This window comes from Candoia aspera, chromosome 3 (genome assembly GCF_035149785.1).
Source record: "Candoia aspera isolate rCanAsp1 chromosome 3, rCanAsp1.hap2, whole genome shotgun sequence".
NCBI lineage: Eukaryota > Metazoa > Chordata > Lepidosauria > Squamata > Boidae > Candoia > Candoia aspera.
The window spans coordinates 45,475,359-45,487,482 of record NC_086155.1 but is presented as its reverse complement, the minus strand read 5'-3'; the positions used below and the strand labels follow the sequence as shown (position 1 = coordinate 45,487,482).

General features: G+C 35.3%; 1 protein-coding gene across 7 annotated transcripts in view; it reads left to right on the top strand.

Moving 5' to 3' along the window:
* The window catches only part of NFASC (neurofascin), a 199,322-nt gene that overhangs the window by 126,207 nt on the left and 60,991 nt on the right, over nucleotides 1–12,124 (top strand). For 5 of the 7 annotated variants that reach the window (XM_063297527.1, XM_063297525.1, XM_063297529.1 and 2 more), the window contains 10 exons: nucleotides 616–747; nucleotides 2,441–2,584; nucleotides 4,229–4,340; nucleotides 4,643–4,809; nucleotides 5,865–6,012; nucleotides 7,989–8,113; nucleotides 8,962–8,997; nucleotides 10,545–10,646; nucleotides 10,757–10,954; nucleotides 11,641–11,711. In XM_063297527.1, coding sequence (XP_063153597.1) covers nucleotides 616–747; nucleotides 2,441–2,584; nucleotides 4,229–4,340; nucleotides 4,643–4,809; nucleotides 5,865–6,012; nucleotides 7,989–8,113; nucleotides 8,962–8,997; nucleotides 10,545–10,646; nucleotides 10,757–10,954; nucleotides 11,641–11,711 — 1,235 coding nt within the window. The remainder of the gene's footprint in view (nucleotides 1–615; nucleotides 748–2,440; nucleotides 2,585–4,228; nucleotides 4,341–4,642; nucleotides 4,810–5,864; nucleotides 6,013–7,988; nucleotides 8,114–8,961; nucleotides 8,998–10,544; nucleotides 10,647–10,756; nucleotides 10,955–11,640; nucleotides 11,712–12,124) is intronic. The other 2 variants (XM_063297528.1, XM_063297530.1) reach the window with 1 other exon arrangement.

The following is a 12,124-nucleotide window of genomic DNA, read 5'->3' as shown; positions in this document are numbered from 1 at the left end:
CTGAATGTTGATCCTCCCCACAAAAAAACTAAAAAAAAGTTTTCCCAAAATTCTTCACCCTTTTCTGCACATTCTATGCAAAAAAATAAATAACAAAAAGAGGCGCTCCAGCTATCTTGTTCCTGTTATCTTGCTTTCAATATACAGTATACAGATTGCTGTTTATTTTAGGAACATCCCAATTAAGTACATTAACTCTCATTATTAACTGGAAAGAAGCCCTTGCTTCACTTCAGCCTCCAGTCATTAGGGAAGTGTGTTATCTTAACCCAGATTTGCTATAAATGTGTCTACAAAACATGCCATCCTTTTCCCTGTTGATATGAACAGAGGACAATACTTACATGAAAAAGTGTAACACCTTTGTTGCATTGTGTAACATAATTATTTTCACTCCCTTCCAAGCAGCTTCTGTGCCTACTTCCCTTTCATTCTGTTAGTTTATCTTCTAGTACTTCTTCATACAGAACTCGTAATTTCTCTTCCTGCAGACATTCCGCCTTTCCCGTAGTTTTCTTTATTTCTTTCCTTTTCTTTCATATCCATGTTTTCCCCAATGGACCACTATAGTGATAGCCATAGCATCCTTTTATATTTATCGCTTTTGTTCTAAAGCTTCCCCGTATTGGTTGGATGAACCAGAGAACCTTATTTTGGCTCCTGGTGAAGATGGAAGACTGGTTTGCCGTGCCAATGGTAACCCCAAACCTTCAATCCAGTGGCTGGTGAATGGAGAACTTCTAGAAAGTAAGCAGGGACAGAATGTAATTACTTGGAAGACTTACAGTATGTTTCTTGACTTCATGATTGTGGGAAGGGAGGTAAAGATACTTATTTTATTTTATTTATTTATATTTCAAATTTCCATCACCGCCCATCTCCCCTGAAAAGGGGACTCTGGGCGGTTTACAATATTCTTAAATAACTGCTGGTAACCCTTCCTTCAGTCCGTCCGTCCGTCTTGACTTCTGGTGACTACCTGGACTAGCCCCTGTTCTTACTGCCTCAAGTTATAATTGCTTGAAGGGGAGGTCAAATTTTTAAACAAATGATTGCTGATACCAACAAGGTGTGAAATATGAGAGGATTCAACTCATTTGTTTTATACTATTAAAAATAATTGCTGATTGTTGGCATGTTAATATCCTACAGTATATCTGTGCTTCTATACTTCGTCTGAATTTCATTCTGATGTTAAATTATGAAGTTAAAGGGGTTTTTAAGCTTGATCCTTAAATCACGTTTACATCAGAACACCATTTGCTCATTTTGGATGGGCCTCATACATAGGATGCATTCATACACAAACAAGGCTTAATGTAGTCTTGAATAGATACAGTTGTATCTTTCTATGCAGATCCCAAGCCTTCTTTGGAGGTTTTGGGCTTTGCCTTCTCCTCAGTTATCTCTGCCCCATGCTGTCTTTTCTTCTTTGCTTTCCCTTATAACTTCACTATATTTATGTATTCTGAGTTCTGTAATGGTGTAAACCTTTGTGGGGGGGAGATGGGGTGATAGAATTTGATAAATAAATAAATAAATCTTCCTGTCTGCATAAACAATGGAAACTTCCTGCTTCATTCTGAAATGTTGCTTTCTATATAGTTATATGAAATTATTAATTTGGATGCCCACAGACCACAATAGTTTAGTAGGATAGCTTTCTGAAACAGCTGGCTATACTGCTAACAATTTTTGCTATCTACCGTGTGAGTTATTTATATTTATTTCTTTTTAAAAAAAACACCCTGTCATTTTTCAAAAATTTGAGGAGCAGCTGATTCATGTAACAGCAGTCAGGAATCACTGGATAGATTATATATTGTAAGTATAACTGGGAGATGCTTTAAAGATCAGAGCAAAAGGTGTATTCATGGGATGTTTAGCCAAACAAAACAGAAACTAGGTAAGTAATTAGAGTGACAGGAAAGAACTGCTTTTTCAATTTTATTGTCCTAGGGGGTTTTTTTAGGTTATAAAGATTGAATTGGTTCATGCTGAGGCCCTTGCAGTTAATAAAAAATAAACAATCAGGGTTTTCCTGCTTGTGTTTTAGTTTGCCAATATATTATCTATACTCATTATTCAGCACAATTTGTTTTGCTGTCAATATAATGGATATTTATATATAATGATGGACCATAGAAACAAAGAGGTATTGAAGTAAATGTTGAAGAGAAATGTAATATATAGACTTCTATCAAATGACTGGAAAACAAGGTGTTCTGTGGACCAACATGGCTGCAAATGCTCCTTTAAAATGCTTCCTATCCCCAATATTTAATAATATAAATACCCAGATCAAGGTTTCATCCACTGTTTCACCTCCTTAGATGAGACTGATTGTTTGATTTGAGGTGCTTATACGCTGCTTCGTTTGGTACAAATTATAACAAAAAGAGATAAAAGCTGTCTTAATTTATGTCCGTCTGTTTCCAAGGTTCTGCTCCCAACCCCAGTCGTGAAGTTACTGGAGACACCATTATGTTTCGGGATATCCAGAGTGGCAGCAGTGGTGTATATCAATGCAATGCTTCGAATGAACATGGGTACCTGTTAGCCAATGCATTTGTTAGTGTGTTGGGTAAGCACTGAACAGGCAAAGTTCTCAGTTCTTTACATACAGTATGTTCATGTAGCCTAGCTTTAAGAACCTTTAAGTCATTTCCTTTTTTCACACTTACAATTGTTTGATTATTAAATCATGTGTTTTTTCCCCAGGAACTGACATCCATGTGTAGTGGTTATTAAGCAGTGATTTTAAAATGGTTTGTTGAAAGAGCTATTGTATTCTGGCTTTACATATCACAATGGCTCAACTCAGAATGCAAACAAGGCCAAACCAAGCTAAGATACCATGGCTTACTGAAATATGTAATCCCAACCACTGATTAAACTATGAGAAAATTTGTTTAGGTACACAGTTGTTTAGAAAGTGAATGACAATTTTGATTTCATATTCAAAATAAAAGGTTTGCTTTTCAGACATGAAAACAAAATATAGATATATCATATTCTCATTATGATTCAGTAGAATTTACGTGGAAGCTGAATTGTTTAAAAGCATCAGAGCAGAGTTCAACATCCATATCAGAATGTCTCCATTCATAATTCAGGTCAAAATGATCAAGTCTTTGTGCATTATGATGTACAGGTATTATATTAGGCTGTAAAATGCCCTAGATCATAATGCACAAAGACTTGATCATTTTGATCTGAATTATGAATGGAGATATCAGAAAAAACAGCCAAAATTGCAAATAATAATAATAATAGAGGGACTACCAGAACCGACTCTTTCCAATCCAGTTCCTTTAGTCCCACCTGGGTTACAGATGATGGTAGGACTTTCTTGACCATGTGCATGATATTTGCTAGAAAATATATCAAAGATCCTCTTATCATGGAACCACCATATGATCTCACACTTAATTAGGTAACAGTAGAGATTCTTGCTAGAGCCAGAGGTTTTATTTATTCTTTTTAAATAGATCCTTCCTGATAGAAATGTCTTCAGTAAGCTAGCCTTGGTCTATCTTTGGTTTGGATTAATGGGTCAACTCCCTAGGGAGCTGTTAGACCTACAGTAAGTGTCTTTTTATCTTCTCATAAATTGAACCTAAGTTCATCTGTCCTTTTTTGATATGTCCATGTCTCTGTCCATTTAAGGACTACATTCTCTCTTAATCTGAGTTGCCAAATGCACAGGTTCATGGGTCCTTCTGAGGGATTATTTCGTTACAAACCTAAAACACAGCTGAAAGAAGTTAAACATGAACATATCAAAATAAGAACTGAAAAGTTGCAATTTTTTCTGACTGTAGAAATAAGTAAAACTTTAGATGAAATAGGTGAAAGGTAACTATGGGGAGAAGAAGAAAGGATAGCATAAATCTGTGTGGGGTGGGGTGGTTGTTCTTTATTAAGAAAATTAGTAATATACAGTATAGAAATATATCAAGTAAGGAGAGCCATAAGGTAATAAAGAATCATTTTACAGTGAGAAAACACTGTAATTCAATAAATCACAATCAACAATTTTTAAAAATAAAATGTTTATAGATTTTTTCCCCAAAATATTTCATTTCAGTCTTTGCCTTAAAAGTATTTTAAAAGTTCAGGCAAAATCTAAGGAATCAAAAACCTAAAAACATTGGTATAGAGTTTTTGCAATAAACCAAAATAACAGTGCTAACTGGTTTTACAGACAATGTGTTGTCTTTTTAAGATGTTGTTCCTCGGATTCTTGCCCCTCGTAACCAGCTGATCAAAGTGATTCAGAACAACCGGACTCTTCTTGACTGCCCATTCTTTGGATCCCCAATTCCCACATTGCGATGGTAAATATATTATTATTAAGCCACAGAATCTTTTTAGTACATATAATTTTTTTTACATTAATTGTATTACCATTAATAACACAGAAACATTTTAAAAATTAGCAGATTTCCAAGTTACAAATATGCAAATATGGAAGGAGAGGATAGCCATTATTAAAAGTGGATATACAGATATACAGTACTTTATCTAGACTTGTATATACTTCAAATAAATCAGTAGACCATCTGGAGAAGATTAGGCAGAAATTCCTTTAGTGGTTTGTGTACTGAATATTTTAAATAATATCTTCTTGCTTCATGAGGTTTAAGAATGGCCAGGGAAGCACACTGCATGGTGGCAACTATAAAGCACATGAAAATGGAACTTTGGAAATCATCAGGGCTCGAAAAGAAGACCAGGGAACTTACACCTGTGTGGCAACCAATCTTCTGGGCAAAGCACAGAACCAGGTTCGTTTGGAAATAAAAGGTAAGGTGGCTTCTGCTTAAGTAAACAAGAGGTATTTTCCAAATAGTGGTGAAAGTTGGGGAGAGGTGCTGTTTCCATTTGTAGCATATATCCCATGTAATAAAAGAGGTGTGATGTTTAGTGAAGCTCAAGTTGATAGTTGGAAGGAAAAGCAATAATGCACATTAAATTACAGTTAAATGGACTGTTCCAGTCATAAGTTCTATAAACCTTTGCTACTCGTTGAACATGGGACCAAAATCCCTCAAACTTGCAAAAAATGACTTTTTAAATACCCTGCAAGCTAATACAATTTCCATTCTACCTCCCTAAACATTATGAGGGGTTTCCTGGCCTAGACAATAGGGGCAGAAATGTCAGAAAGTATAGCTGGAAGAGGAACCTGTCATTCAGACTTGCTTCTTTATCCAGTTGATGGATTCCCATGAAAGAATAAAAGGAATGCAAAAAGGGAAGTAGAAAGAGCAGGCAGATATAAAGGAAGATGAGAAAGTGGTTCAAAAAGGAACGAATAAAGTGGAACAAACCAAAAGAAGGAACTCAATGGGTGCATTTTTTGCACTGCACTTCCGTTAGAACTTTTTTCTGAGCAAATGCTGAGAACTGCAGAGAAGGACTATGCAAGAACAACAAAGAATTCTGACTAGCTTATCTGAAAGAATTGTTAACATATTGGCCGTGTTCTTGTCATATCAATTTGTGGTGAGACCTATTGCCATCTGTTGAACTGAATTTTAAAACAGAATTACACCTCTAAGGTACTAGGGTGTTCATTAAAATGGTGGATACAAGAAAGATTGCAGTGTTTAACAGTGGATTTATAAATATCAGAGAAAATAAATGATAGAAATGAGGGGATTTCCAGATGTATGGTCACTTATTCCTTGATGCACAAAGCTACACTAGACAATCTATGAGTGGTATACTTTCATTAGATTCTATTCCCTAGTGCCTAGACTAGCCTTCCCTAACCTCATTCTTGAAGAGGTGTGAGGACCTGGAATAGATTAAATAATTCAGTAATAATCTTAGGGCTACTACCTAACTCTTTGCAGATCCCACTAGGATCATAGATGGACCCAAAGATGCTATACCAAAGAAAGGTTCCACAGTTCACTTAGTGTGCCAGACAAGACATGACCCCACATTAAGGCTTACAGTAACCTGGCTTAAAGATGATATTCCCCTCTACTTTGGAAACAGGTCAGTGCCATCTTTGTTTTATTAATCATACATTTCTTAAGGTTATAGCATGTTTGGCCTCTCTAGGATACAAATAATTATTACATAATTTTACCATTTTGATATTGAGGACTAGCATTTATTGCCATTTGGAAGAGGAGTAAATTGATGAATGGAAGGAATTGTAATAGCAAAAGCCATGCTTTGTAGGCAGAAATAGAATGAGCAATAGATAACTGAAAAAAAGTTTGATATCTATTGTTGGAAATTACGTTTAAAATTAATAATATTTTTCACCAGAAGTTAGTGATTTTTTACTTGCACATTTAAAAACAGCTTCTCTTGATTCTGAAAAAATAATTTCTTTTATGTATATATGTAGTTCGTTTTTAATACACCGTTTTTGATGCCTTCAATTTTATCTTAGTCATTTAAAATGGAGAATGTATATGTTCCTTTCCAAAACAGTAAAATATTTTTTCTAGACTGAGCTTGTTAGTTTGCAACTTTAAAACTAGGCCATTAAAAAAAAAAGTAAGTACTTGGTGAAAATTAAGTAACACTTACCTTTTTAAATTCTCAGAAGCTCAGTCTGTTTGACTAAAGTTAATGATCTTTTATTTATCAGGCTAAAATTGTTTTCAGATCATGAAAAATAATCTCAGAAAATACATTAACAAAATTAATTAGGTGTGCCAAATTCCCTTGAAGAATCATCTATTATATATGTCTCTGTTTAGTATTCCAGGCATTGCAGCATTTGGGTATTGATCAAAGGGGCAGATTATAAATGAATGTCTACAAAAACACCAAAACAAACTAAATTAAACCCTTTGTGTGTGTGTGTGCATACACATGCACTCATATATGTGTCTGTGAGTTAAACATGCTGACTTTTAAAATATATCTCTGCCAAAAAATCCCTCAGATATAGTTTTTATAATATTATACCAAGATTGAGCATCCAGCAACCCCAGAGCCCCCTTTGTCTCTCAAAACCTTTTATAGATCCCAGTTACACTATAAAATTTCAGTGGCACGATTCCCAAAATAAACAGTGTAATCTTCCATCATTTGGGCTTAGAAATGCACAAAACCTGTCATCTTAAAACAGTTTTGAAAAGCCTACCTGCTCACTTCCCCAAATGGGAAAAAATTAGACAATCGCATCTTCACATGTAAGTGTGATTCACACCTCCCTCGTTTGTGCTATGCCTGGCCCTCTGCAACCAGTTGAAAATGGTGTGCAGCTCCACTATTAAAAGCTTGTCAACTAATGGTTAAAAGGCTTATAGTGGAATCAAAACTTGTTTTGATTAGAGATGGTCCAGGATTTTGTTCAGTCCATATTTTTAAACAAACCAACTTGATATGCACCTCCTTCACTGATACACAAATTGAAGGAAAATAATTAAAATTTAATTTTTTGTTTTCCTAATTTTATAATACAGTTCTTGGCTCAAGAAACATGCCACAAAAGTTTACTGAAGTGCATATTTTGGTCTATGTCCATAAATAAATAAAATTTGAACTTGTTTTATACAATAAAATGTACAAAAATGTATATTTTAGCAAATATATACATGTATGTTTATAGGTTCTCTCCCCTCCCATCATATTGAAATTGGATTGAATGGATCTGTGAATGAACAGTTGTGTAACTAAAATGGAGTAAAATAGAATGATCAATCCATCTATAATTTGGAGAAGTCATGTCAATGATAGGCATAGAATAAGAAAGTTACAGAAAGGAGTGGAACTGAAATAATATATATTCATGAAATACACTACAGAATGAATTTGTAAAATGTTATAGGCTATTATTTAATTTCTACCTAGCTTTTATATATATACTCTGTGTGTAATGTATACAGTATATATTATGTATACAGTAATGGGCAGATCAGTAGCTGTCATTGGTTCGTGCATGCTTTGCTGAGAGAGGTGTATTCCTATAGTGTTTTTATTTTTTATTTGTAATGCTTCTCCACTGAAAGGATGAAGAAAGAAGAAGATGGTTTGACGATACATGGAGTATCAGAAAAAGATCAAGGATATTATACCTGTGTGGCTAGCACTGAACTAGACAAGGATACTGCCAGAGCCCATCTCACTGTACTTGGTAAATCTTCTTTTCAAATGTCTTGAATTTGAGGCACATTCCAAGTAGGAAACTTATTTAGGTAAAAGTTATGACTTGCTTCTCTGAATTATGGGTGGCGTATAGAAGATGGAATATACAGCAGAAAATAAACACTCTTAATTCTCTGTAATTAGAATATTCTGTCAACCATGTCCAACTGCCTGACTTATTTTCATTATTTATTATAATTTAAAATAATACTGCATATACACAATCATTAGGAGTTCTAACAGTGAAAAATGAAAATGTGTCCCTCAAAGTTGATCAAACACAGCAGTTCCTTTGTGTTTCGGTCTTCTCTGTAAGCTAGCGAGAGCAATACAAAAGACAACTGAAATATGTTTAGAAGTCTCTTCCAGGTGCTAATTTGATTTAAAACATGGGTGAGTCATCCTTTTGTCTTTGAAGGGTACAAGGGTTTGGAGCTGTGCATGCACATTTATTGACATGTATCCTTTTACCTAAACTGACAGATACCAAAGGAACATACATACTTCATCGCTCTCCCTTCCTCATCCTAATCCCTTTCAGCAATTCAGTGCAGATTGCTGAGTTCCCACTCTCATTACTAGCAGGATATAAACTACAGTACATTGTTCCCACCAGCCAGTTGATCAGACGATCTGTTGCTGGTTAGAGGCCAGGTTGCTTGGTTTTGTGCCACCGGAAACCAGCAATCTGTTTTCTATCAACCAAATGAGTGAACTTCAGATTGCAGATTGTTCACCCATGGCTTAAAGGCTGGTACTTTTGTACTATATCCCTTCAATTACTTATGTTTAACTATTGACCCTAACTCTCTAAACAGCTAATATCTTACTTTGCAGCTCCTTCTTCTGTTAACCGTATGACCCTACCCACAGGTAATCAGTACTAATCCATATATCTCTTTGGTGTTTTGTTTTGTTTTTTTGCTGATTGCTGCTTAGTCATCACAATAACTTTAACTGAAGTTCTACTGAAAGTATAAGTTGGGTTGGGCTACTCATCCCTCAGCAGTAGTGATACCTCACATAATTGGGAAGTGGTCTTGAATTTTCTTGCAAAGCTTGCTGCATGGAGTGTAAAAGTAAATGAACCTACTACTAGAAAGGAGTAATTAAACTACAATTTAGCTTAGGCTATTAGGATGAACGCACAATTCTGATATTGCCAATGATTCTCTTCTCTCCCCTTTATGAATGTTTGCATTTACTTTGTTTATGTTTCCTTGCTTGTAGCATGGAGATGACCAATGTATATCATCCTTTTCAAACCATAGATTTCTCTGAATTTCTAAAGTAATCTTTCCCAAACCTGGGACTAATGCCAATTGCAGGTGTAGAGGGGGCTGTTACTAATTATTGTTACAGCATAGAGGAAAGGGTTGAATTTGCCTGCTTTCTCATGCTAGAGTCCAGATTCAGAAAGGGCTATACCAATGGCAAATTTAGAATGTGCAAAGCATTTTCAAATTCAGACTGTTATGAAGTTGGAATACCCCTCATTTTGAAAGTGTTTCAAGTTTTGAGACACTCTGCTTCAAATTCAAAACACCTGGTGTTTCAAATTCAAAAACACTTCCAAAATGCTAAAAACAACCCATTTCACCTCAAAATGTGGTGTTTTAAATTTGAAACAGTTTGAATTCAAAATGTTTTGTACATCCCTAGGCAGCTGATAAAAAGAAATGCATGCACAGCCATATGCACAGCATTCAATGTGTTGCTGGAGTAGTAACATTCATTTGATCTTATATGAAAAGAGGAGTCTCTTATTTGTGCAGACTTCTGAAAATATGAAAATGGGGTTTTTTTGCATGTTATACATTATATTTCTTATTAGATCAGTTTGTGCCATGTATTTTAGTATGTTTTTATTTCATTCCATTTGCAGCAAGTTCCACTACCGTTTTTTACAATTTGCTTCTGTACTTCCATGAATCAGAATAATAATCCCTAAATATTCTTCTAAGTTATTTCTCTAAAATCTAAAACTGTCTCTAAGAGATTGGTTCTAAAACCCACCCTCTGATGGTGGAAAGCCTTCAGTCTAGTTTATCCATGCCACAGAATGATATAGAAATCTGAAATAAAGAATGGACTGTGGTATTTCAAGGTTGTCAGGTGGGTGCCATTGTGGAATCCTCTCCTGTAAAATTTTCCCTGCAAGGGGAAAAAAAAAAGTAGCATATCGTGGAGAATGATCTACTCAGACTACTTGTTGTGAGAGAGAATTCCGTACTGTGTTAATTTAGTAATAGTAACATCTGTTTTAATATCAGCTCCCACCTTTTTCTGCAACAAGTTTAGACTTGACCCTATTATTATGTACAACATAGAGACATGAACCTTAAGGGAAAGCTTAAAAGGACTGGGACTTTCACTACTCATGCAGAGAGACCTATATTTGCATATTGTTTTGCTGGTAGCACGTCCTGAACGTCCCCGTGACCTTGAACTAACAGACCTTGCTGAAAGGAGTGTGCGGTTAACTTGGATTCCTGGTGATGACAACAACAGCCCAATCACAGGTGAGTGAGATGATACCATTCATGCTTTGTTGGTTGTTCGTATTTCAAGATAAGTCTACTTATCAGTAATTACATAGCAAATTAGGTGACCCCAATTTTTTATCTTCTAGATTATATTGTGGAATTTGAGGAGGATAAATTCCAACCTGGAACTTGGCACAACCACTCCCGTTACCCAGGAAATGTGAACTCTGCCGTCTTGCGCCTTGCACCATATGTCAACTACCAATTCCGAGTAATAGCTGTGAATGACGTAGGAAGCAGTTATCCCAGTCTGCCTTCTGAACGATATCATACGAATGGGGCACGTAAGTGCTAACTGACTTGAATTCATGTATACACTTAGAATGAAAAGAAAGCTTGAATAAAAGTCTGCAATGACAATGTGGACGTGAACATGGACAGATGCAGCAGTGACAAATATTCCTGTGGAAGAGGCATATTTGCAAATACATCATACTGTTACATTTTTATATGTACTCAAAAGAATATTTTTGCTGTACAATTGAAAACTAATGTATGAAATTACCCTGAGAGATTCAGCAGTCTCCCAACTATCCTCAAGCTGATGAGTTTTCAGATTATAATATGATCAATTAAGGGCACACTTGGAATTTGAGGTTTAGGATTTGAAACAATAAAATGTTGCAAATCTCATGTCAAATGACACAAATACTTTTTCTTTGTCAAACTGATGCCATTTTGTACTGTACTTCTTTTTAAAATTGCTAAATACCTGGAGATAAATTGCTATTAGCACTGTAGTAGTTGAAATGGTTTGCTTTGCCTAACTCATTCTTTTATGTAGATCAACATACAATGTCTGATTGACTGGCTTCTGGGTTTTTTTTTTATGCCTAATTAAAAATATGTGAGTTTCCTAAATGTATTAGCATTGAGTTCCAGATTTTCTGTCTGGAAAATACAAGAGAGTATTGCTTAGAAAAGATGGAGACAAATATTATTGCTTGCTCAGTATTTACCTTTATTTCAGGCCCAGAAATTAACCCTTCAGGAGTCAAAGGAGCAGGAACAGCAAAAAATAATATGGTTATATCATGGACGGTGAGTTTTCCTGAAAAAAGTTGCTTGTTTATAACACATGCATTTGTGCCATAGGTTATCTTCACTCCAAGGCTTTGCTATGAAATGTTGTATTATAACACATCTCTATATATACTACTAAAATTCTCGTGTCTGTTTGATACTTTGTAACCTTTACCTGGGCAAAACAATACATCTTACGGCAACAATTTTTGAACCAAGGTACCTCAAATGGGCTAACTTACAGAATGCATCGAAAATCTGGGACCCATTTTGCCTGTGGAATAGAAATTTGGCAAATTTTATAAAATATTTTATGACATAATACAAAATGTCATAAAACATTTCCTGTGGTCAACTCCAGATGTTTGACTGGGCTATACAGTTCAACCCTGGCTATTTTCAAGGCAGATACATCTCTCCCTGAATTTTTA